The sequence below is a fragment of the Lampetra fluviatilis genome, chromosome 35 (genome assembly GCF_964198595.1).
Source record: "Lampetra fluviatilis chromosome 35, kcLamFluv1.1, whole genome shotgun sequence".
In the NCBI taxonomy this organism is placed as follows: Eukaryota; Metazoa; Chordata; class Hyperoartia; order Petromyzontiformes; family Petromyzontidae; genus Lampetra; species Lampetra fluviatilis.
Window position 1 is genome coordinate 2,190,288 of NC_136309.1, and position 24,697 is coordinate 2,214,984.

At 49.7% G+C, this 24,697-nt stretch overlaps 1 protein-coding gene across 1 annotated transcript in view; it reads left to right on the forward strand.

The window, feature by feature from the left end:
* The first annotated feature begins 5,985 nt into the window (after positions 1-5,985).
* LOC144944692 (unconventional myosin-XV-like) overlaps positions 5,986-24,697 on the forward strand; it is an 87,697-nt gene continuing 68,985 nt past the window's right edge. The window contains exons 1-20 of the mRNA XM_078873052.1: positions 5,986-5,993; positions 6,243-6,354; positions 6,477-6,543; positions 6,752-6,858; positions 6,997-7,100; positions 9,047-9,110; positions 9,390-9,503; positions 10,089-10,250; positions 10,790-10,903; positions 11,353-11,411; positions 12,119-12,242; positions 13,008-13,103; positions 14,351-14,482; positions 15,130-15,255; positions 16,480-16,557; positions 17,703-17,842; positions 18,576-18,621; positions 19,534-19,658; positions 20,735-20,843; positions 21,890-22,065. Coding sequence (XP_078729178.1) covers positions 5,986-5,993; positions 6,243-6,354; positions 6,477-6,543; positions 6,752-6,858; positions 6,997-7,100; positions 9,047-9,110; positions 9,390-9,503; positions 10,089-10,250; positions 10,790-10,903; positions 11,353-11,411; positions 12,119-12,242; positions 13,008-13,103; positions 14,351-14,482; positions 15,130-15,255; positions 16,480-16,557; positions 17,703-17,842; positions 18,576-18,621; positions 19,534-19,658; positions 20,735-20,843; positions 21,890-22,065 — 2,063 coding nt within the window. The remainder of the gene's footprint in view (positions 5,994-6,242; positions 6,355-6,476; positions 6,544-6,751; positions 6,859-6,996; positions 7,101-9,046; positions 9,111-9,389; positions 9,504-10,088; positions 10,251-10,789; positions 10,904-11,352; positions 11,412-12,118; positions 12,243-13,007; positions 13,104-14,350; positions 14,483-15,129; positions 15,256-16,479; positions 16,558-17,702; positions 17,843-18,575; positions 18,622-19,533; positions 19,659-20,734; positions 20,844-21,889; positions 22,066-24,697) is intronic.

Sequence of the window (24,697 nt, forward strand, 5' to 3'; positions counted from 1 at the left end):
AGCGACGTCACCTCATTGGTTGTGTGCGGCCACGTGTCCCCCATGAGCAGAAGCACGAGCAGCTGCAGTGGTGGAGCAGGGACTGGGTGGAGCTCGGGGAGGACGGAGTCCCCGACATGACCGTCCTGAGGTGAACAGCTGCCATTAACCAACCACCATCACAGACACCCACCACCATCATCACCGCCACCATCACAGCCACCCAACACCATCATCATCACCACGACCATCATCACCGCCACCATCACCACCACCCATCACCACCACCACATCCACCCACCACCATCACCACGACCATCACCACAGCCACCACATCCACCCACCACATCCACCCACCACCATCACATCCACCCACCACCATCACCACGACCACCATCACAGCCACCACATCCACCCACCACATCCACCCACCACCATCACCACGACCACCATCACAGCCACCCATCATCATCATCACCACGACCGCCATCACATCCACCCACCACCATCATCATCACCACGACGACCATCATCACCGCCACCACCACATCCACCCACCATCACCACGACCACCATCACAGCCACCCAACACCATCATCATCACCACGACCATCACCACCGCCACCATCACAACCACCCACCACCATCACCACCACCACATCCACCCACCAACATCACCACGACCACCATCACAGCCACCAACCACCATTAGCAGTGATATTGGCTCTTCTCAGTCGCGTTGGGGCGGCATTTGGAAGCGAGTTTCTCGCGCTGCTGATCCTCAACAAGTGGTGGCAGAACCGGCCCTAGACCTTTGGGGGCCCTAAGCAAAATTTGGTTGGAGGCCCCTTTGATGTATGATTGTTTTCACCCACTAGCTAGCAGTGACTCTAGGGGGCCCTCTGCTGGCCACGGGGCCCTTTGCAATTGCAAGGGTCGCTTAGTGGCTGGGCCGGCTCTGAGTGGTGGTATATATATATTCTTATTTAAATCAACATTTAAGTGGTGGTATAGTTGCACATTTCCTTGGTGGGGCACCAGTCACTGTTGGAGAGACACTTCTGCGGCCGTCTGGAACGCTCTTCCTTACGATATCAGGACGCCACTGGAGCGATGCACTTTTAAATAATCATCTAGATTGACAAACTCTTTTCTTTAGAGCCGTCTTCTGCGTGTTTAGTTTGTTGTCCCTGCCACGCACCTCCGATTAACAAGGCTGGCTACGTACGGTGCGAAAGAAGTTCAACACACACTGGTCCTATTCTTAGCTTTTTTTCGGTAAAGTCACGTGGGTAAAAAATTTAAATTAATAAAAAATAAAATAAAAATCACGACGTTTCGGAGGCAACACAAGCTTCCGTCTTCACCGAAAAAACCTAAGAATATGAATCCTTGCAGTCACGAAAGCTTCAAATCTAGAATGAACACACTGGTCCTGATTTTGCCCCCCCATGTTCCCGTGGGAGTGAATTCGCTCCCCAGAGAACTGCACGAAGACGTCGTGCTGATGAATCTGCAGAAGAGATACGAACGCGGACACATTTACGTGAGTTTAACACGCGAGGCTTTCGCGATCAATATTCATAAACAGGACCCTGCGGGGTGGGCTGGTAGGAATAATACTAATACCGGTACAGGGATATCGACCGCACACACACACGCACATACACATACACGTACACACGCACACACGCACACACACCGCACGCACACACACACACGTACACACACATGCATGCACGCACACGTAATGAAGTTGTGTTGGTACGCTTCCAGTTCGCCGTGAATAACGATCCGAAGCCCAATAGCGCCCATTCATCACGCCGCTCGAGTGGGCCGGACACGCACACACACACACGCACACAGTCACACATATACACACACGCACACACAGACACGCACACACACGCGCATACACACGCACACACACGCACGCACGCAAACACACACGCACATACACGCGCATACACACGCACACACATACACACACGCACGCACGCGCACACACGCGCACACACACACACGCACCTCTCACCTGCAAGGCAGCGGTCGCCGCTTCTCCTCCCACATCTCTCGTCGCGGCAGCTGTAACGATGGTGCAAGTTTGTTTTTATCAACAATTCCTCCTCCACCCCTCCCCGCCACTGTTCACCCACCAGAATAAATGAGTTCGCCCATAGTCAGTCGGTCAAAAAGTTTCGCCGTGAGGCGCCGGAAGCGACGGCCATCTTGTTTAATTCACAGATCGCAGGGGGAGCGGGCGGCCATCTTGTCGGACAGGGTCATGCCAAGTGTTTGCAGTAGGGGGCGATGTTGATACACGGACGGACGGACGGACGGACGGACGGACGGACGGACGGACGGACGGACGGACGGACGGACGGACGGACGGACGGACGGACGGACGATATAATCTATTGGTGGTCTGGTCCACTTCGTTCCTACCAGTATAAACGTTTATTATGAACATTTATGCGAGTCGCGCGACCTTTTCAAATGCTGCACGGACGTTGTCAAGGCGACGAGAGCACCCTAGGAACATCACAGCGGGCACGGCTTTAAGATTAACACTGTTAACGTGTTTGATCCGTTCCACGAACACTACTGTTCACCGAAGTAACAGTTCATCAAATATGGGCACTGGTTTGCACCCCTTTTTAAATCCTTTATATTAAGTTCACTTGCTTGCGCGCTTACGACCGTGCAAATCTTTCGGTCGTTTTTTAACCCACTTCCCGTGATCCAATCGAGCTGACATTTTGCACACAGACTCGTTGTGCGTGACAATTTATTTTCGTGAAAATGTTTTCCCATAACTTTACACTTTTTAGGAAAAAATAAATAATATTTAATTACCAATTGCTTAATGGTGGCAGGCAATCATCTGACCCATAGGTGGCAGCCATCTCAAGCCAGAGGACGAGAGGACTCTAGCCGCCACGCATATAAAGGATTTATAGTGAAAAACTTTGTTTTTACGGGTAAATTTTTTCATGCTGATCAAAATTTACAGCTTTGTTCTGTGGCGAATTCCTTCCCTACCGCCTCTTTTTCCTTTTGCGAATTAACTTTAAGGGGGGCAACCGCTATTAATTCACTTTTAAGTGTATTAACATGCCAAAACAGAAAATGTACAATGGCAACCAAGGCAGTCGAGGTCGAAACGGCTCACACATGCACGTCGCTGATTGGTTGAGGCCACGCCTCTGCGCCGCTTACGAGCGCTCCGATTGGCTGATCGTGGCGCCACCGCGTACACAACGAAAACACGGCGGTACCGTTCGTCACAACGTAAACGTTAACCGAAATAAGTGATATTTAAAAATACTTTTTTTTTTTAAACACGCTTTAATGAAATGTACCCTACTCGTAACGACAGAACTCCACGATTGCAGGAAGTGGCCGCAAAGCTTTCCATAGTGTAAGGGGCCGTGGTCATTTACAGCCAACGTCAGTTGAGCGTGGACAATGAGACCCAAGCCGAAACATAACATAAAAAATCTGGTTTAATAATATGTATGTTTAATGATATAATATAGTATTGTCATCAGTATGACAGAAGTATACCAAGTTTGCAGTCGATACCACATTGGTAAGTGGGTTAAAATTGAGTTACAAGATTTGAGGATATGACGACAACAACAGACAGTGAGTTAATAGAAAGTGTGTAATAAAAACTGTTAACCGATGTCAGTGTTAATCCAGGGACTACTGTGTCTGTAATTGTTCACCTTTATCACGCACATGTATCTCAAGAATCAGCCTTATCTGGAATGTGCACGTACTGCACGTGTGACCTCTTTGAGGTGTCATCAGAATATGTATTTATACTCGGGGAATCTGAGGAGCTATACAGCTTTTTTTACAGATGCCCATAAGGCATCATTTGTTCATCTCAAAAGTTATCTGTGCCCAAGGGCAGGTCCACGGCTGGAATTCCCTTTATCACAGTGGCCCTCAGAGTGTGGTGTCTGATGCAAATGCGTGATGTCATTTATGGACGGCCCCTTAACATCATACCCAGGATGGCCTGGTTTGTTAATGCCTGTAAAATGTAGTCCTTGGAGATGACTCGGAACGATTGCGAGAACAAGACTGCCTTCATCACTCATTCATGAATGGCAAACGGTGCAGAAGTCACACCGGTTTCACTGCGTGTCTTCTTGCTCCTGTTTAAGAGTACAGTCGTCACCAACTCTAATGCCAGCCCCCCTGTGTTCTGTTATATCGCAGACGTACATTGGGAGCATCCTCCTCTCATTGAATCCCTACAGTGCCACGGACATCTACGGGCCGGACACGATTGCCATGTACCGGGGATCTGAGATCTCCGAAAACCCACCGTGAGCCAAGACACGCACCCCACCACTCGATTGATGACTGGGAGGACAACGCATTGTACCACGAAGTCAATCTCAAATACACTACAGGGTGGTCCAGAGATGTCTTGTGACCCTCCCCCCAATTAATTGACCCATAACATGTTTTTATCGTTTGCATACCCATGTCCGTTTTAAATAAACCTTACTTTCGAAATATAGATTAAGTTTTAGAGAATTAAATGGGATTCTCAAGACATCTGGACCACTCTGTACAGAACCGTGTTATAACCGGCAGAGATAAACGGTGGAGTGGGAAGATAACTTTGTCTCAGTCCTCAAACAAAAGAAGACCCCCGTCCCACCACAATGGGTCTGAAAGGGGGGCCCCAAGTGGCCTTCTGTCCCAGGTCTCCATGAGCCTCTGGGGCAGCCCTGGTCACCAGTGCGTGTAGCCATCGAGTGCGCAGGCGGTGCAACTGCACACGGGACGCACGGGACGGGGTGGGGGTGCTAAGACGCGATGTAAATGTACTGCAGTACACCGTCCGTGTGACACGTGTGCATTGATACTGTTTGTGCAGTACTGTATTAGTGTGTTGCATTGTGAGGTTTGTTTTAATAAGTGTAGTGTCACGCGGTGTTTGTATATCATGGTGATATTGTAGTGTGGCACGGTGTTAGTGTACAGCAGTGTTAGTGCATCACTGTGCTAGTGTACAGCAGTGTTAGTGCATCACAGTGATATTGTAGTGTACAGCAGTGTTAGTGTATCACGGTGTTAGTGTATCACGGTGTTAGTGTATCACGGTGTTAGTGTACAGCAGTGTTAGTGCATCACAGTAATATTGTAGTGTATCACGGTGTTAGTGTATCACGGTGTTAGTGTACAGCAGTGTTAGTGCATCACAGTAATATTGTAGTGTATCACGGTGTTAGTGTATCACGGTGTTAGTGTACAGCAGTGTTAGTGCATCACAGTAATATTGTAGTGTATCACGGTGTTAGTGTATCACGGTGTTAGTGTACAGCAGTGTTAGTGCATCACAGTAATATTGTAGTGTATCACGGTGTTAGTGTATCACGGTGTTAGTGCATCACAGTGTTAGTGTACAGCAGTGTTAGTGTATCACGGTGTTAGTGTATCACAGTGTTAGTGCATCACAGTAATATTGTAGTGTATCACGGTGTTCGTGTATCACGGTGTTAGTGTACAGCAGTGTTAGTGTATCACGGTGTTCGTGTATCACGGTGTTCGTGCATCACAGTGTTAGTGTACAGCAGTGTTAGTGTATCACGGTGTTAGTGTATCACGGTATGAGCGTAGCATAGCCGCTGCCCTCACAGAGATGGAGGACTACACCGCGCCGGGATGAGTGTTGTTGACCAGCGTGACTTTCCGTGTCATTTCCAGGCACATCTTTGCCATTGCCAACACGGCCCTGTCAGCCCTCAGCAACGAGCAGCGTCAGCAGTGTGTCATCATCAGGTCTGGCAATCAATATATTTAAATTTAGAATATTTTTTATTTTATGTTTTATTTTACCAGGTAAGGTCCAATGAGCTAGATCGCTCTTTCTCAGAAGCGACCTGGCTACAACAAATTCTACTATCGGCCCAATGAAGTGGCTTCTCACGTGGACATTGAGAGCAGACAAATGCTCTTGCAAATCCACGTTTATCCGAAATGTGGAGGTAAAAACAACCGTAGGACCCAGAGAAAAATCCACGCCACCACGTTGGAGAGACTCGCAAAACTCCAAATATATACAGAGCAGGCGTCAGGGCCGGGATCGAACCCACGATCTTCCTGTGTAGACCAGGCGAGGTAGTTCACATTTGGCCACCGGGGGTGACGTCTCTGGGTTGCATCGTAGAGAGCAGTGCCTGAGTAAGGGTGGGAAAGAGCTCCTGAGTAAGGTTTTTTTGTTTGTCCTTGTGCAGTGGAGAGAGCGGATCGGGGAAGACGGAGGCTGCCAAGCTGATTCTCGGGTTCCTTTCGGCGACGCCTAGTAACAGCAGCTGCCCTCAGGATCACGTGGGCCCCTCAAAGCAGGTATGTGTTCAGCAGCAGCAGCAACAGCTGTCTTCAGGAACACGTGGGCCCTTCAAAGCAGGTATGTGTTCAGCAGCAGCAACAGCAGCTGCCCTCAGGATCACGTGGGCCCCTCAAAGCAGGTATGTGTTCAGCAGCAACAGCAGCAACAGCAGCTGTCTTCAGGAGCACGTGGGCCCCTCAAAGCAGGTATGTGTTCAGCAGCAGCAACAGCAGCAGCAACAGCTGTCTTTAGGAACACACTGGGCCCCTCAAAGCAGGTATGCGTGCAGTAGCAGCCACAGCAGCTGTCTTCAGGAACACGTGGGCCCCTCAAAGCAGGTATGTGTTCAGCAGCAGCCACAGCAGCTGTCTTCAGGAACACGTGGGCCCCTCAAAGCAGGTATGTGTTCAGCAGCAGCCACAGCAGCTGTCTTCAGGAACACGTGGGCCCCTCAAAGCAGGTATGCGGGCAGCAGCAGCAACAGCAGCTGTCGTCAGGAACATGTAGGCCCCTCAAAGCAGGTATGTGTTCAGCAGCAGTAGCAGCAGCTACCCCGTACGTAGCCCACCGGTGTAACCGGAGGTGCATCTACGAGATGCTGTTGCACGTAGACGCTAGGCGCTACATTGTATAAAGCCACGTTGTATATCGCACTGCAGATACTGGAGGCAATCCCTGTGCTGGAGGCATTCGGCAACGCGAAGACGCTGAGAAACAACAACTCCAGCCGATTTGGCAAGTACCTGCAGGTGTTCGTGGAGCGGTGAGTCCGAGATGAGGTCACGCTCGTTGCTCACAAAGTCCTTGCCACAAATGAACCCAAAAATACCCCGCTCATCGCTCGTCAAGGAGCATAAACCATCACGCGGTTAACTCCGGTCGTCATCTTCGCAGCGGCCTTTGGCTGGCCATCGAACGGTGGTCACCGCATAGCGCCCTTTCAGGTGCGCTTCTGCTACGGTCTGGAATGCTCTTCCTGCCGATATTAGGAAGCAATTAGAGCTTTCCACTTTGAAATAATCTAGATTGAAAACTAATTTCTTTAGAACTGCTTTTTGTGTTTAGTTTGGTGTCCTTCCCCCCGCACCTACAATTATCATGGTTGGCTACGTACGGTGCCAAAGAAGTTCAACATACACGCGTTAACGTTTCGTACAAATTCACCACTTTCTTGACACGTTCTTTACAGAGATTAAAGTGCTGTCCCTGACGATGCTGGTTTGGTTTTTCACGTGCTCTGTTCAGTTAATGCTCGGTGGATTATTTGGTTGCGGATCAACCGTGCTTATTTGTGCCTTTTGCTCGGGGGCCCGGTTATGTTATTAGCCGTCCCCTCACTCGTTGAGGGATCCCTGTGACTCATTGTCCATGTAACCGCAGAATTGCCAGCTCGTAAATGAATACTTCCAAAGCAATAAACATAGATGACACATTCTATTTTAGGTGCACCCCCATTCTACCTCCGCAGGTCAACAATACATGCAAATGTATACATATTTATATATACACATATTTACATATGATTTGCATGTTTCACGTTTTTACGTTTTATTTTATCCGGCCCATCCTCCCCATTGCTTACTCTCACACCATGAGCCAGGCGGTGGTGGCTATGCACGTGGCCTGCAATCCAGCGCTGTGGAAGCAGCGAGGGTTCGGTGGATTACCGCACAACATTTCGTGAAACTCCCTTTCCGTGGGCGTCGAGGTGCCATACTCTGGCTCGCCAGGGAAATGCGGGCACAGCAAAATGTGGACGAATCTCCATCCGTTCCATATGCGCGGGATATATACTAGTGCTGTACCCTCGCACGTGGGAGCTTTCTCCGGCCACTCCGGCTTCCCCCCACATTTTTGAACACTGATTGGCTGACAACACCTGATTAGCCACTGTTGTATGACACAGGTGAATCAGTAAGCACTGTTGTATCACACAGGTAAGGGAAATCAATCAAGCTGGCCATCAATGGTGCTAGATTTGAAGCTTTCGTAACTGCAAGGATTCATATTCTTAGGTTTTTTCGGTAAAGTCATCGTGCTGTGATGGTTCCACCTGAAGACGGAAGCTTGTGTTGCCTCCGAAACGTCGTGATTTTTATTTTATTTTTTATTTTACTTTTATTAATTTTCATTAAATTTTTTTACCTACGTGACTTTACCGAAAAAACCTAAGAATAAGAACATCAATGGTGCCTTGACTTACAAGGCTGCATCAATGTTTATACCAAGTAAAACCAATCGCTACACTCTATGTATGACATCTTTTTTAAAATATAGATGATTGGTTCTGGCTCACTGCCCCGCTGCCTCCCCGCTTGTCTGTGGCTCCTCACACCTTTCAAGTTGCACAGTCTCGTGGAGAGGGAGCGAATAGTGTGTGGCGCGTTTCAATTTGAAGTGGTAATTATTTGAGGAGTGCTTGCTGGGTGTTTGTCTCAAGTGGGCGTGTGTTTGCCGATTGGCACGGTTTGCTACGGTGCGAAAGAAGTTCAACATGCATACATACTTACATACTCACGTGTACGCAGTTTCACACCACAAATCCGTACCCTCTGGTGGGACGGCCATAGTGAGGCCTTGCCTGACTCGTTTAAAACATCCTCAAACTCTCTATGTGGCGAGGACACAATCGGTGTGCCGATTTAGTCGGGACTTTGCGATGTACCTACAAATGTTTACGTGGAATATTCCCGATGCTCTCTGCTCTAGGGGTGTCATCTCTGGCTCCATCACCTCCGAGTATTTGCTCGAGAGGTCAAGGGTCGTGTATCAGGTGAGGAAATGCATAAAGCACTGATACTTCGTGGAAAGTTCAGAGGATCCCAAAAAATATTGTTTCGGATTTGTATTCAAATGTTCCCCGACATCACTTCTGCAATTTCACTTGCGGCGCTTTTCGCTTGCAACCTACAGATTGTACGACTTCCCTTGTTGTCCGATCTCCCTCTCCCCGCCACGATCTTACGTGTGAGCGAGGGTTTCAGAAACACTCCTCGCGACGCATCTCGATGGATTTGCAAACGCCTCTCCCTCCACGCACCGCCGCATGCAGGCCGCCAACGAGAGGAACTACCACGTGTTCTACGAGCTCCTGGTGGGACTGCCACCCCAGCAGAAGCAGAGGCTGGGTTTGCAGGATGCCGAGATGTACTACTACCTCAACCAGGTGAGTCGGAAAAGAACATTGACTCACACAGGTGAGTCAGTAAGCACTATTGTCTCACACAGGTAAGGAAAATAAATCCAGCTGGCCATCAATGGTGCCTCGTCTTACAAGGCTGCATCAATGTTTTTACCAAGTAAAACTAATAACGACACTGTATGATATTTCATTTTTGATAGATGTCAGCAACATTAACAATGATTTTTACGGTCCTTATCATTAAACAGCTGTGTTGTTGACCAGTCATAACGGTCATTCGGCAACTTGGGGAATTTCGTGAGCGTCAGCTGCTAAATGTTCAGACCGACCTCGCATGACCTTGGTTGGGTTTTTAGCTTGCCCCTGACATGGCCCCCCCCACCCCCTCGTACCCCCCCTCATCCCCGTGCCCCCTCCCCTCATCCCCGTGCCCCCCCTCATTCCCGTGCCCCCCCCTCATCCTCGTGCCCACCCCCCCTCATCCTTGTGCCCCCCTCCTTCATCCCCGTGCCCCCCCTCATCCCCGTGCCCCCCCCTCATCCCCGTGCCCCCCCTCATCCCCGTGCCTCCCCCCCCCCCCCCCCCCCCGCCGTCACCTCACGCTGGCAGGGCGGCGTGTGCGAGCTGCCGGGGAAGTCCGACGGCCGAGACTTCCAGCGGCTGCGGGGGGCGCTGGAGCGCCTGGGGCTCTCGCTCGAGGAGCGGGGTGCCCTGTTCCGCATCCTCGCCGCCATCCTGCACCTGGGCAACGTCTACTTCGCCCGCGCCGAGGTGCGGCTCGACGCGCTGTTGTGGCGGCGGCGACGACGACGCAAGGACGCCTCCTCGCCCGCGCCTCTTGGCTGCGTTTATTTTGCCGTCCCCCCCCCCGCCCGCTGTCCCCGGTTTGGCTGCGTACGGTGCGAAAGAAGTCCAACGTACGTGCGCACATGGGCTCGCGCGACACGCCTGCCCAACACCTACGCGACCTTCCACGTGTGCTGAGATATGCACCTTGAAATCATCTAGATTGCAAACTCATGTCTTTGGAGCTGCTTTTTGTGTTTGGTTTGTTGTTCTTTCCCCGCACCTCCGATGGGCACGGTTTGCTGCGTACGGTACGAAAGAAGCTCAACATACATACATGGTCCACCCACCTGTGATCCTGCCTCGATGTTCAACAACATGTGCCCCACATCTGTGTCCCCCCTCCTGCACTCTCACCCATGTGTGCTCCACCTATCTGCTCAATGTGTTCCCCCTCCACGCTCACCCGCGTGCGCTCCATGTCTGTGTGCTCCACCTCTTGTGTGCGCCACGTTCACCTGCAGAGGGACCGCCAGGAGGTGGCGTGCGTGGCGAGCGGGCCTGAGATGCGCATCACTGCCGACCTCCTGCAGGTCTCCTTCCAGCAGCTGCAGATGACCATCACCTACAAGCTCACGGTCAGGCACCGATCCGCTCACCCTGTGACCTCGCACTGGAAACTATGAAGTTAGAATACATTTTTTTTTTATTTGGTGGCCCGAAATAGGGGAAAGATGTGTGTATGTATGATCCTCATCAGCATGATCATCACGATCATAATCATCACCATCATGTAGCAATGATGATTTTATTTTGATGAAAGCCGTCTCTGGTGTGGACAATGTATATATTATCAGAGTATGTTTTTTGTTTGCATTCTGACCACAAGCATTGTGGTTAATGCAGACATGATTCCTTGTAAAAGGTTTCAGTTTGGTGTTTTAACATCTTAACACCTGTTTTGTTGCCATAAAAAAGGGGAAAACCTATTCTCAAGTTCAGCATACATATATAGATACACATTTATATTCTCTTCAACTTAAGGATCGGTGCCCGCTGTGTAATCACACGGAGTCTTTGTTTGCAGGAGACGATGCGGGAGAAAATTTTCTCCCCTCTCTCTGTCGAGGCTTCGGTCGAAGCCAGGTGAGCGTCGTCCGTGTGGCTCGCAATGAATTCTGGGGGCGTCTGTGGTAAAAAGGAGTAGAAATAAGAGGATAGAATGTCCCACGCTCGTTTGTACCATTTTTGCGCATGCTGGTTCTATAATTAGCTGTTCCTCACTCGTTGCTCCACTATCGATTTTAGATTAAAAAAAAAATTCTACGTCTTCATCTCCATACTAACTTAAAGCTTTCGTGACTGCAGGAAATAATTTTATTGGGTCTTTCGGTAAAGTCACGTAGAGTCACGTAGATAGGTTAGGTTATTTTTTTAAATTGTATTTGAACCTAACTACGGGATTCATTCTAGACTTGAAGTTGTCGTGACTGCCGGGATCCATACTCTTTGGTTCTTTCGGTAAAGTCACGTAGGCATAAAATATAAAATAAATTAGATCACGACGTTTCGGGCGCACACACAAGTGCCCGTCAGCAGGTGGAACAACCACTGCTTCAGCAATTGTTTATTGCTGTGGTTGTTCCACCTGATGACGGGAACTTGTGTTGCGCCCGAAACGTCGTGATTTAATTTATTTTATATTTTATACCTACGTGACTTTTCCGAAAGACCCAAGAATATATCTCTATACTACTTAGGTACTCAACAAATAAGTTTTGTGGCACTAACCGCTCGGCCATGCCACTGGCCACGACAATCAAGAAAAACATTTCTCCCACGATGCTTTGCAGGGACACCCTGGCCAAGGTGCTATACACTCAGCTGTTCGCCTGGATCATCGCGCGCCTCAACGCCAAGGGGGCCTCCACGCAGCAGGGTGTAACCCTCGCCATTCTCGACATTTACGGCTTTGAGGTGCTTCGGGCGTTTTGTTGCGCCGTAGTTTCCCTCTTCACCGACACACCCGGCGGTAACGAGTAGATTATAGCTCTTTAGATGTAATCGTAATCGTCATAATGTACATCAGCCAGGCTCTATCCGCTACTGGATGAAGGCGCCCCCCGCACCACCGACACCACCGACACCACCGCCATTCCTCACGGTCCTGTGTGCTGCCACAATTCATCTCACTTTGGCACGTGAACTGAACCCGTTGCTCCATCTCCACTCTTGGTTGCGCTGTCGATTGTGGTCTTGCCTTTGGCTACCTTTCTTTCCCATCCAAGAGCCATCATCCCTTCGAAGCATGATGTGTCTTGCTCAAGCCCGCTTTTTCAAAGTCAAAAGTGATGCCTCAGAGTTGTGTTTCTTCTCTACTCCGGCTGTTCGTTTCAATGTCTCTCTGTGATTTTTGTCGATGCAATAATATGAACCATTATATACCTGGGACATTGCATTGATAGGGTTTCCAATGAGGTGATAATTAACGCACACAAAAAAACGAGTGAACTTAAGGAGACCAAATCCGTTGCTGCCCAGATTAACTTAAAACAAAAACCGCAGCTCACGAATTGTCAGACGTTTGTGGCATTGCATGGAACAGGTTTAACATGAATTTGCTGATGCACGTTCGAATACTGCTCGCACTTGCGTGTGGAGAGATTTATCGCTCTTTAAGAGGCTCTGAGAGAGCGAGAGAGTGAGTGGGTGGCCGCTTTTCCCCTGCGGCTGTACTTGCAGGATTTGGGTGTGAACAGCTTCGAGCAGCTCTGCATAAACTACGCCAACGAGTGCCTGCAGTCCTTCATCAACAAGATCATCTTCAAGCAGGAGCAGGTGGGCGTCGGTGGCTACGCACGCGGCCTTGTGGCGCAGCGAGACTCCCCTCCCCCCCCCGCGGACGTCGAAATGCAGTGCCCCTTGGCTCTGCGAGCAGAACGCAGTCGAGCAAAGTGTGGACTAATGTCGGTCCCTTCTGTTTGGGATGGAGTGTTGCTGCACCCCCCCCCCCTCGCGCGCGTGAGTTTCCTCCGAGCGCTCCGGTTTCCTCCCCACGTGCATTACACTGGTCAATAAAAAAAACATGTTTTTCTGGCCTGGACTTTTGCAGCTGTTTTAGACTAATTTCAGGGTACTGATTCCAAATCTGATCTCAGATTTGCTCTATCACATCTCATTTTTATGCTATCGGCATACCCCATTTTCATTGATTTTACCCGAAATTAACTCTGTCACTTATGATTGCAAGTTGTTGCGAGTCAGTGACTGCTTTAGTGTTAAAATATGGTGCTGTATTTTTAGGATAGTGTGTTTATAATATAATTTTATGTTGATATCCACATTTATTTAATATTTTTCTTCTGCCGTTTTTATTGAAAATGCAACATTTGATATCTCAAAAACCTGATGTGATAGACAAAAACTGATGCCAGATTTGGAATCAGCATCCCAAAATTACATTAAAACCGTTGGAATACCTTATGCCAGAAAAAGTGTGTTGACCAGTGTAATGAACTCTCGCAGAGTGGGTGGAAGCATCTTGATACGTAGAGGACTGCAGAGCAATCGTTGGCGCCGGCTCACGGCCCCGGCAGCCGTCCAGCTTAGGGGCCGTCCACAAGTGACGTCACGCACCTGGGGGGGGGTCAGATATTTGTGACGATGTGTGACGAGGGGGGGGGGTTGAGAAATGTGACGTCACATCAAAATGCACAACTTTCAATAAATATAAACAACAGGTTCTACTTAATTAAATAGACTTTTTGATAAATGTTTTCTCCTACAACATCAGAGTGCAGCGCCACATTAAATATGCACTACAATGACAATAGTTTAAAGCCATTTGAAGCATGTTTGGGGGGGGGAGGGGGGCAGAGTTTTGTGACGTCATATTTGAAGGGGGGGGGGGGGTCTGACTTTTTGTGACGCCGTGTGACGAGGGGGGGGGAGGGTCAAAAATCGTCCAAAATCGCGTCACGTCATTTATTGACGACCCCTTAGCCTGCGGCTCCCGCTCGGCGACCGTGGAGATGGAGTTTTGCGTGAACCTGCTCGCCTTTGTGTTCGCCTGGACGAGCGCGCAGGAGGAGTATGTGCGGGACCGGCTGAGCTGGAAGGAGGTTCCATTCTGCGACAATCAGCCTTGCCTCACCCTCATCGCACAAAAACCGCACGGCATCTTGCGCATCCTTGACGACCAAACCGCTTTCCCTCAGGTCCGAGCCTGTGTGTGTGTGTGTCTGCGTGTGTGTCTGCGTGTGCGCGCGTGCGTGTGTCTGCGTGTGGTGGAATGATATGGGGAGCGGTGGTGTACGCTACGAACCCGCTCACGGCCAACACCAGTGACCATTATATGATCTGATCCGGTGCTAGGTCGAGTCAGCCTCAAATGAGTACCTGGTGCGATGTGGTAAACATCCCCACTGGGGAGACGAAGGCGGCTGGGCGTGGTGTTGGCCTCCCACCCCCTCGTGTGCCGTGCCGGCCTTTAGAGGTGCTCGCTAACAGCACTTTCCCCAACAGTCTGTTAAGGCTACACGGGGGATCTTTATCTTTGTGTCTGCGTGTGCAGGAATGATGTGGGCAGCGGTAGTGTTGCGGTTGGTTCGCTGCGCTACGAACCCAACGACACGAATTCGATTCCCGCTCACGACCAATAATAATGGCAAATATTTGAACCGGTCCTGGGCCTCCCCTAGCTCGACTCAGCCTCAAATGAGTACCTGGTGCGGTGTGTAGTAAACATCGCCACTTGGGAGACAAAGGTGGCGGGTTCGTGGTGTTGACCACCCTCGTGTACCGTAGCCACCCCAACATTCTGTTAAGGCGATACGGGTGATTATTTGTGTGTGTGTTGGTGCAGGCCTCAGACCACAGCTTCTTGCAGAAGTGCCACTACCACCACGGTGGCAACGAGCTCTACAGCAAGCCCAAGATCCCTCTGCCTGAGTTCACGATAAAGCATTACGCAGGCCGGGTCACCTACCAGGCACGTCCATCGTGGGCCGCTCTCACCGTGCCTCCTGAGGCCTCCTGAGGTTTAGGAGCCTCCATGAAGGCTGGTCGGTCCTCCGTGTGATGTCTGCATGAGGGTTCCTCTGTGTGATGCCTGTAATAGGGTTCCTCTGTGTGATGCCTGTAATAGGGTTCCTCTGTGTGATGCCTGTAAGAGGGTTCCTCTGTGTGATGCCTGTAATAGGGTTCCTCTGTGTGATGCCTGTAATAGGGTTCCTCTGTGTGATGCCTGTAAGAGGGTTCCTCTGTGTGATGCCTGTAATAGGGTTCCTCTGTGTGATGCCTGTAATAGGGTTCCTCTGTGTGATGCCTGTAAGAGGGTTCCTCTGTGTGATGCCTGTAATAGGGTTCCTCTGTGTGATGCCTGTAAGAGGGTTCCTCTGTGTGATGCCTGTAATAGGGTTCCTCTGTGTGATGCCTGTAATAGGGTTCCTCTGTGTGATGTCTGTAAGTGGGCTCATCTATCTGATGTATGTATGAGGGTTCCTCTGTGTGATGCCTGTAAGTGGGCTCATCTATCTGATGTATGTATGAGGGTTCCTCTGTGTGATGCCTGTAATAGGGTTCTTCTGTGTGATGTCTGTAAGTGGGCTCATCTATCTGATGTCTGTATGAGGGATCCTCTGTGTGATGCCTGTAATAGGGTTCTTCTGTGTGATGTCTGTAAGTGGGCTCATCTATCTGATGTCTGTATGAGGGATCCTCTGTGCTGCCTGTGTGATGCTTCTTGTGTGTGGTGGCTGGATGGAGGCTCCTCTTCTCCTCGGACGTGCTGGGTGGCGCAGAGGCATCATCGCTCGGGTTTCCACTTCTGAGGAGCAAAAATCCGGGACAGATCGTAGGGAAGAGAAGCATACTCTCTATCAATTCCACAAGAGGGGAGAAACTGCATGCAAATGTATTCTATTGAGTGGTCTGTTACTTGCAAATGACAAACACTGGGACTTTTAGCATCCAAAATTGAAGCCTGTCCTGAGAAATGTGAACGTCATCCAGGGACATTAAAAGGCGCGGCCGTTGTCCCTTGCCTCACAAATCGCGCACCGCTCCAGACGCTGTCGGCATTGTGAAATATTCTCCTCGGAGAATGGCAACCCGACTCTCGGCTCGCTGGCCAGGCTTGAGCGACGATTATGATCGAGTCAACTTTGAGCTGAATAAACGTTCGCGTCGTCCCGCTGCGCTCTGCCGCGTGCAGGTGTCTCATTTCGTGGAGAAGAATCGTGAGCACGTGCGGCAGGATGTGGCGGACCTCTTCCTCGGCAGCAGCTGCACGGTAGCTCCCTTTCCACGGTGCAGCCAGCGCTCGCCGCTCGCTACCATCACCCGATCCGAATACTCACCACTGTCACGCACTGATGGCAAACTACATACTCATATCAGCAGCTGCTATTCGCCACTAAGTCGCGGTGACGTCACCATTGCGCTTGTGCCAGGATAGGTGCATCTTTAGATCTTTAGATCCCCCGTATAGCCTTAACAGACTGTAGGGGCAAGTGCTGTTAGCGAGCACCTATGAAGGCCGGAACGGTACACGAGGGGGTGGGTGGCCAGCACCACGCCCGACCGCCTTTGTCTCCCCAGTGGCGATGTTTACACATCGCACCAGGTACTCATTTCACCATCACATCACCACCACTGCCACACACGCGCTCAGCAGAAACCATTCGCCACTGCCACACGATCATCACAAACACTTGCCTCGATCACAAATCAACACACGCACACACTCACTCGCCACTGCCACACGCTGAACATAAAAACAAATACCACACCACTACAGCACAATATTTTATACACACGCACACACACTTCCATCTAGGGGTGGACAAAGAAGGTGGTCACCGCATCGTGCACTTTCTGCGGCCGTCTGGAACGCTCTTTCTTTCCGATATTAGGAAGCCACTGGAGCTATGCACTTTTAAATAATATAGATTGAAAACTGATTTCTTCAGAACTTATTTTTGTGTTTAGTTTGTTGTCCATTCTCCGCACCTCCGAATAGTACAGTTGGCTATTTACGGTGCAAAAGAAGTTCAACATAAATTTCGATTTAAAGCTTTCGTGACTGCAGGGATTCATATTCTTGGTTCTTTCGGTAAAGTCACGTAGAAGGAAAATAATAAAATAATAAATAATAAAACAATAAAATTCTCACGACGTTTCGATTGCAACACAAGCAATCATCATCAGGTGTGAAAACCACAGCAAGAAAAAAACATCTCTTGAAAGAACCAAGCATATAAGTTCAACAAAGATACATGTACATATCTATACACACGCCTGATCAATACGCAGCCGATAACCAAGGAAAAGACCCACCGTGCGCACGTGCAGACATGCGGCTGTCTCCGCTGAGTCCACCTCCCTCGAGTCACCGAGCTGCCCTCGTGTGTCCCGCGCCCGACCTCCTGTCCTCAGCTGCTCGCCGAGATCTTTCAGACTCGGCGCCATCCGGCGGTGGCTGCGGCGGTGCCGGGTTCCCGCGGCGGCCCCTCGGGCCACACGGTCTCCTCCGCCTTCCAGCATTCCCTGCAGGAGCTGCTGTCACGCATGGAGCAGTGAGTGGTTAGTGGGGAAAAGCCACACAGGAGGAGGAGGCGCTGATGGGCCACGGTGGGGGGGGGGGGGGGGCCTTCAAAAGTGTGGTTGACCTCTGTGCGAAGAAGCTTCGAAGAAATTCCCAGCCGATTTCTTCACTCTTTCTCCGAGATAGGCAACCTCTTTGGCTCTCCCACAAGGGCATATACCTCTCTAAATCTTGACAGTTTGAAATGCGTCATCATCGTGATCATCGTCATCGGCCGCCACGGTCAGTCCACTGCTGGATGAAGGCTTCCTCAAGCCACTGCCACCTCTCGCGATCCTGCGCTGCAACATTCCACCCGCCGCCGAGGTGGACTTGATCGTTTTATCACCTCCCCGGTTAACAACATCCACCGCAGTGCTGCAGCAAGTGGCGCATGAAGGGCGCGTAGCTGCCCATTGGCACTTTTCGTTCGTTTTTTGGCCCAGTGCATTGTGGGCAGCTATGTGCCTTCGTTTTCCTTCGCTGCGTCGTGTGAAGCGCCGAGTATCGGTGTGTGTGGGCTGTGTGAACATCTTGCGTTTAAGCGCTTGGAGGGAGGAAAAAAAACCCTTTTGTGGGAGTTGTGAGCCATTTTAAATAAATAAAAAAGTATAATGTTGCAAGGGACACCTTGGGACCTAACAAAAAAAAGGAATGGAAAAAAATGTTTTTAATTGTGGATGATTGCCCTCGTAATTCCGTCTCTGAATGGTTCTCCTCTGCAGGTGCAACACGTGTTTGATTCGATGTTTGAAGCCAAACTCCAGGAAGGTAAATGGCGCACCGAGGGCAACATTTCACAGGGTTTTCGGATTGACTTTCTAAATCGTAATAAGTGCGGTCTCAAAAACTTGACGTGGGGAAATTCAAGGGCCGTTAAATTACAAAAAAATCCTACTCATGCATTTAGAATTCAGAGGAATAGGGTTTGAAGCAGAAACAATTGAAACCGACTTGATATTTTGTCGGTCAGATCGCACAAGTAAAATGTGTGTTGTATATCCTCCTCCACCCGACATAGCCCATGCATAAAAGTTGTCACGTGAACAAACGTACTGCCGCGGCACACCGGTGTGTGTGAGAGCGAGCACTCCACGGCATTGCACAAGTTGTTGCGGCGTTTTGCTGCTACTTACAACCAGCGCCATCGGGCAGCTGCCAGTTTTTTACGACACACATTTGTGTCGGGTGGTGGCGGGTTTTAACGACACATTTATATATTCACGCGATCTAACCCAAAAAACCCGTTATGGATGATATCGGTCGCGAAAGCCTACATGTTAAACTAATTATGCCTTTAGCCTGCATATAAACCATCACCCAAACTCCGGTCATCCTCGCAGCAGCGGCTTTTGGCTGGCCATCGAACAAGGACGGCCACTGCATCGCGCGCTTTCAGATGCGCTTCTGCGGCCGTCTGGAACGCTCTTCCTTCCGATATTAGGAAACCACTGGAACTATATAGCACTTTTAAATCTAGATTGAAACCTAATTTCTTTAGAACTGCTTCTTGTGTTTAGTTTATTGTCATTCCCCCGCACCTCCGATTAGCACAGTTGGCTACGTACGGTGCGAAAGAAGTTCAGCATACGTACAAAATGGGCGTTCTCCGATCGACGCGTTTGTAACATTTCAAGGAGTGCGACGTTTAAAGTGACCGTGCTTGTGATCTCCGTTCACCAGGAAGCCGGCTCGTTTGAGCCGGAGCTCGTACGGAACCAGCTGCGGTACCTGGGGATCTTGGAGACGATTCGAATCCGCAAGGCCGGATTCCCGGTGCGGATGCCCTTTGACACCTTCATCAGGAGGTGGGGGAGGCCTCGTGGCCTCTAACGTCACGAACGCCTGTGCCTTTGTACTTTTGATGGCAATGCATTCGGAAAGTTGGAACTCTACACGCATAAGCCCCGAACAAGCCTACTGGCATCACAAAGGCGCGTCTGCCTCCGGTACGTGGCAGCCCTTCCTAACCTGCGCAGTTACTTAACTAACTCTCATATAGGTTCGCCCTGCCACAAAACACCCACCCATGTGGGTCAACACATGTCAGATCATCATGAGACACGGTCCATCCACCGCTGGATGAAAGCCCCTCCCCAAGCCGCAGGCATCTCTCCCGAATCTAGCTGCGATGTAGCAATCCAACCAGCACCTACACACGGCCTGTTTTCATTGCTCCATCTCCTTGGAAAAAAACATCCTCTGCGCGTTCTATGCCTTGGCTGGCACTCCATTATTATTATTATTGGTCATCGACCATCGTCCATTCTAACATGTCCTGGCTCCATCTCTCACGCTCCTGCGACACCAAAATCCATCCCATCTCCTTACGCTCGAGCTGACCCCATTGCTCCATCTCCACCGTGGTTCATCCTCTTGGGCATGCGCTCTCTCTTCGGCTGCCATTCTGTCGCCTGTATCATCCGTCAATCAACATCCGTTATAGCCGTGTGTCCTGCTCAAGCCCACTTAGTTTTGTTGTTAGCGGTCAACACAATGTCTGGCGATCTTTGTATACAAATGGTTTTACATGCGAATGTCAATGGCGTCACGGTGGCGAGATGTTAACTGCTTCGCCTGGTATACAGGAGTGCGTCTGGGTTCGATCCCGACCCTGACGTCTGCATTTTTGGAGTTTGCGTGTCTCTCTCTGCCCGTGGTCACGTGGAATTTTCTCCGGGTTCTCCGGTTTTTCCTTCCACATTTAGAATCAACATGCATTTAGAGTATTTGGCTGATATACATTTCCACGTGATAATCCACTTCATTGAGCTACCATTGGTGGCCAGGTCGCTTCTGAAAAATAGCTACCTGGTAGAATATTTTTTGTTTCATTTCAATGGTTTAATGTGTAAATGATGATACATTATGTTGTTCGGCTCAGATATGCAGTTCTGACAGAAACCACTGGAGAAGGGAAAAACGGGTGCCTCTCCATCCTGAACACCCTCAAGCCAGAGCCCGAGGGCCTATTCAGGATAGGCCTCAGCCAGGTGAGACAGGAGTGCAGTTGCCAGGAGATGGCCAAGCTGAAGGGGAAGCATTTTCTGTACCGAGTATCGAAGAGGATTTTCAAATACCTTTGACAAAAGTAGAGTGTATTTCGGAGCTAATGCGTACAAAGCTAAGAAATGTGCGAGAGAAATGCACTCGCACGTATTAAGCGAATACAGATTGTCGAGCTGGGTGGGTGGCTCAGACACCTGCATAAAACTGCGTTCTCAAGTGCAGTGCATTGGCGGGCTCACCGCGGACCGCACACAATAAACCGTCTCGTTAAATTTGATTCTGCACTAAATTTTGGCTAAATTCCCGCTCTGAGAATTAAATGTAACGCAACAAGCCATTTATCCCTGTAACGTGACGGGCGGGAAAGTGCTGCCCCCTATTGAGCGGACCCGACGTCACTTGAAGGGATCTCGGATGTAGTTGTCCGAGAGTTCCTTGTGGAATTTTAGTTGAGTTGCACGACACTGACAACAGTTGGGTTACAATTGGGGGGGGGGGGGGGGTGGTGGAGGAACACACAGAGTACAGATTGTCGGAAGCGTGTAAAGCAACGAAAGCAAAACGAATCGCACCCAGAACTTCTGAGTCGACTCGGAATCCATTTTCCGGTAATTGCACACACGCGGTAGCGCTGCTGAGTATTAAATTGTTATCTTTTTTTGCTGTTTTCTTGTACGGTGTTGTGACGTGCAGTTTTTGCACGAATACCGTCAATTATATATTTCTTTTATTCTAACCCCACTGCCGTTGTGCTGTGGCTAGCCGTCGAACAAAGATGGTCATCGCATCGAGCACTTTAAGATGTGCTTCTGCGGCCGTCTGGAACGCTCTTTCCGTATTAGGAAGCCACTGGAGCTATGCACTCTTAAATCTAAATTGAAAACTCGTTTCTTTTGAATTGCTTTTTGTGTTTAGTTTGTCGTCCTTCCCCCGCACGTCCGATTAGCACGGTTGGCTATGTACAGTGTGAAAGAAGTTCAACATACATACATACAACATACACACGCGTGTGTGCTTGCGCGGTGTCCAGGTGTTCATGAAGGAGGCGCTCTACGTGCGACTGGACAGGGAGCGCGAGCGGCGGGTCAAGGTGGCAGCTATCACCATCCAGCGGCACCTGCGGGGCTACATCCTCCGCAAGCAGTACCGCGTCTTCCGAGAGAAGGCCGTGGTCTTGCAGGCCCACATCCGCGGCTTCAGGGCCAGGTGCTTGCGCTGCCCGCGGGGGGGGAGATCACGCAGAACCGCCCGGAAAGAACTTAACACGTGGGACAGGTGGCGCCGGATTTGCTGCTTGCTGCATGGCCTCAGTGGGATCAGGCTTGGAGTTAACGTTGCATTGGTGTCATGAATCAAGATCGTGTCATATTGTTTCGATGTCGGTAAACCCCCGTAGCCTAGATCCTGCAGCCGCAATCCATATACAAGCGGTGTTCCTGAACACCTTCATGCAGAACCCTTAGCTCGGTGCTATACGCAGGATCTTCTGTCTCACTCTCTAGTATTACGTAACCACAGGCCCCGAGCTCTTAGAAAAATGTAAGGACTCGCGTATGTTTGCCCTAGAGATGTCAAACTTGCCACGGAGTTGGGAATCCGCTGCTTTACAGAATCATGTGTGCCTGTATGTGTGCTCAACTGATCTTTAACAGCACTTGCCCCAACAGTCTGTTAACGCTATACTGGGGGTCTTTGTCTTTTGTTCCTGGCCCTACCCCCACCCCCTTGTGTGTTGTTAAGTTTGTAATCGGGCGCACCTACAAAGGTATCTAATGCTAACAAGGGGAACGTTATCTGTGTATGTGCATGCGTTATCTTGAACACAAACTAAATACTAAAACGCGAATGAGCGGCAGTGAGTCCAGATCTTTGTATATATTGATTAGTATTAACGTTTGTTTACCCAGAAAGGCCTCACAGAGTCTCGTGACTGTCTTTCAGAAGGTGTCCTGACAAGTTTTCGGACACTCGCAGGTGGCGATCGCTACGAATGATCCAAACCTCCCCGACCGATGCCATGATGTGCGGTCATGTTTAGGAGATGAACTGAACTAACATTTTATTATTTACCAGGTAAAGCACACGGAACTGTTAGCGCTTATTCAGAGGCGGCCTGGACACATGCGTGACGATACCTCATCAAAGTGGCCAATTTCGTCATCGCACGTGGATAATTATAGCAGCAGTTTAATAATCTAAACGTGTGTTGATTCTAACCGGTGGAGCCCGGAGATTAATCCACGCGACCACCACGGGGAGAGAGAGGACACGTGCCCCAAATATACAACAGGCGTCGTCAGCGTACAGGATCGAACCCACGACCTCCTGGGTACTCGGCGAGGCAGATAAGATGTCCTCATCACCAGGCACCCCTATGCTCTATATAAATAGAAACTGCCGTATTGTTTTTGGTTCTAAGTTCAAGTTTGTTATTCTATTTAACTCGGCGAGGGCTTGAGAGACCAGAAGTCTAATTTGTGTGGGTGTGGGTTGCGTGCGTGCGTACAAGCTTTCGTGTGCGTCACTGAAAAGGGTGGCTCCAGTTTGACAGGGATGGGATAAAGTTCAGTGAGTGGGGTTGTACTTTATGGGCATGAGAGATGTCAGCATTTATTTTGGTCCTTTTCAGGTTACTGATCCTGCGTGATTAATTCTACGTGTTAAAGTGATTAATTATCTTTGTATAATTAATTTCGGTTTTTTGTCCACCAGTCGTGGGGGTTGTTTGACCGTACTCCACCTCATGCTGGGTCCGTGTGCGTTGTCGAAGGGAGGGTCCGGGGACTTGTTCAGAAGTCGCTCGCCCTTCATGTTATGTGCCGCCACGTTTATGGCGCAGTGCACTAAACATTTGCGCCACCGCTCCATATAGCAATCTGAATAGATCGGTATTTTTTGTAATTATGCATGAAGGGGCCTTGCCACCCACTTGAACTGAACTATTTTTATTTTACCAGGTAAAGCCTACTGAGCTATATGGCTCTTTTTCAGAAGTGACCTGGCCACAAATGATTGTTTAACGAAGTGGCTTATCACGTGGAAATTTATAGCAGCCAAATACTCTAAACGCATGTTTCTAAATGTGGAGGGGAAAACCGGAGGATCTGGAGAAAAATCCACACCACCACGGGGAGAACATGCAAACTTCAAATTTACAGGCATCAGGGTTGGGATCAAACCCACGACCTCCTGTATATCAGGTGAGCCAGTTAACATCTCTCCACAGCGGCGCCCCATTCATCAATCTTCCTAACATTTTACTTCTACAACATGAGTATGACGTATGGGCTTTAGGTGTGAAATCTGGCAGAGACCGAATGAGAAGGTGCATGGGCTGTCTGTATGTGTGTTTATAGAAAATATATAAAACTTATATCCAATTTGTATGAACCGAAGAACTTATGGATAATCATTACCCTATTTGCCTCTCTCTGGCCATTAACACCATTTCCATGTTTTTGGACAAAATACTGATTATCTCGGGCTGGCCTGAGTTCTCTGCGTCAAAATTCGAGCCAAGCGAAAATATTAATTTCTGGGGAGAGGACTACCCAATTCACGTGATACCTCAACTAACTCGAAAAGTCAACTTTCGAACCTCTGGTCGTCCGTCCACTGGAATTGTGGGTCAAATTGCGCCACACCCAAGTTCACTCGAATCGCCTCCTATTTTTCTTATATCAATCCGTGGAAACAAAGGTAACGCGCATTATTCGTCTCCACGCGCAGCGCCACCGCCTGTACCCCAACAAGGCGATTGTGTTCCAGGAACAGGACGTGAGCCACCTTTGACCTGTGTGTGCACGTCGGGGGCTCTCTAGGAGGGTGGCGACGGTAA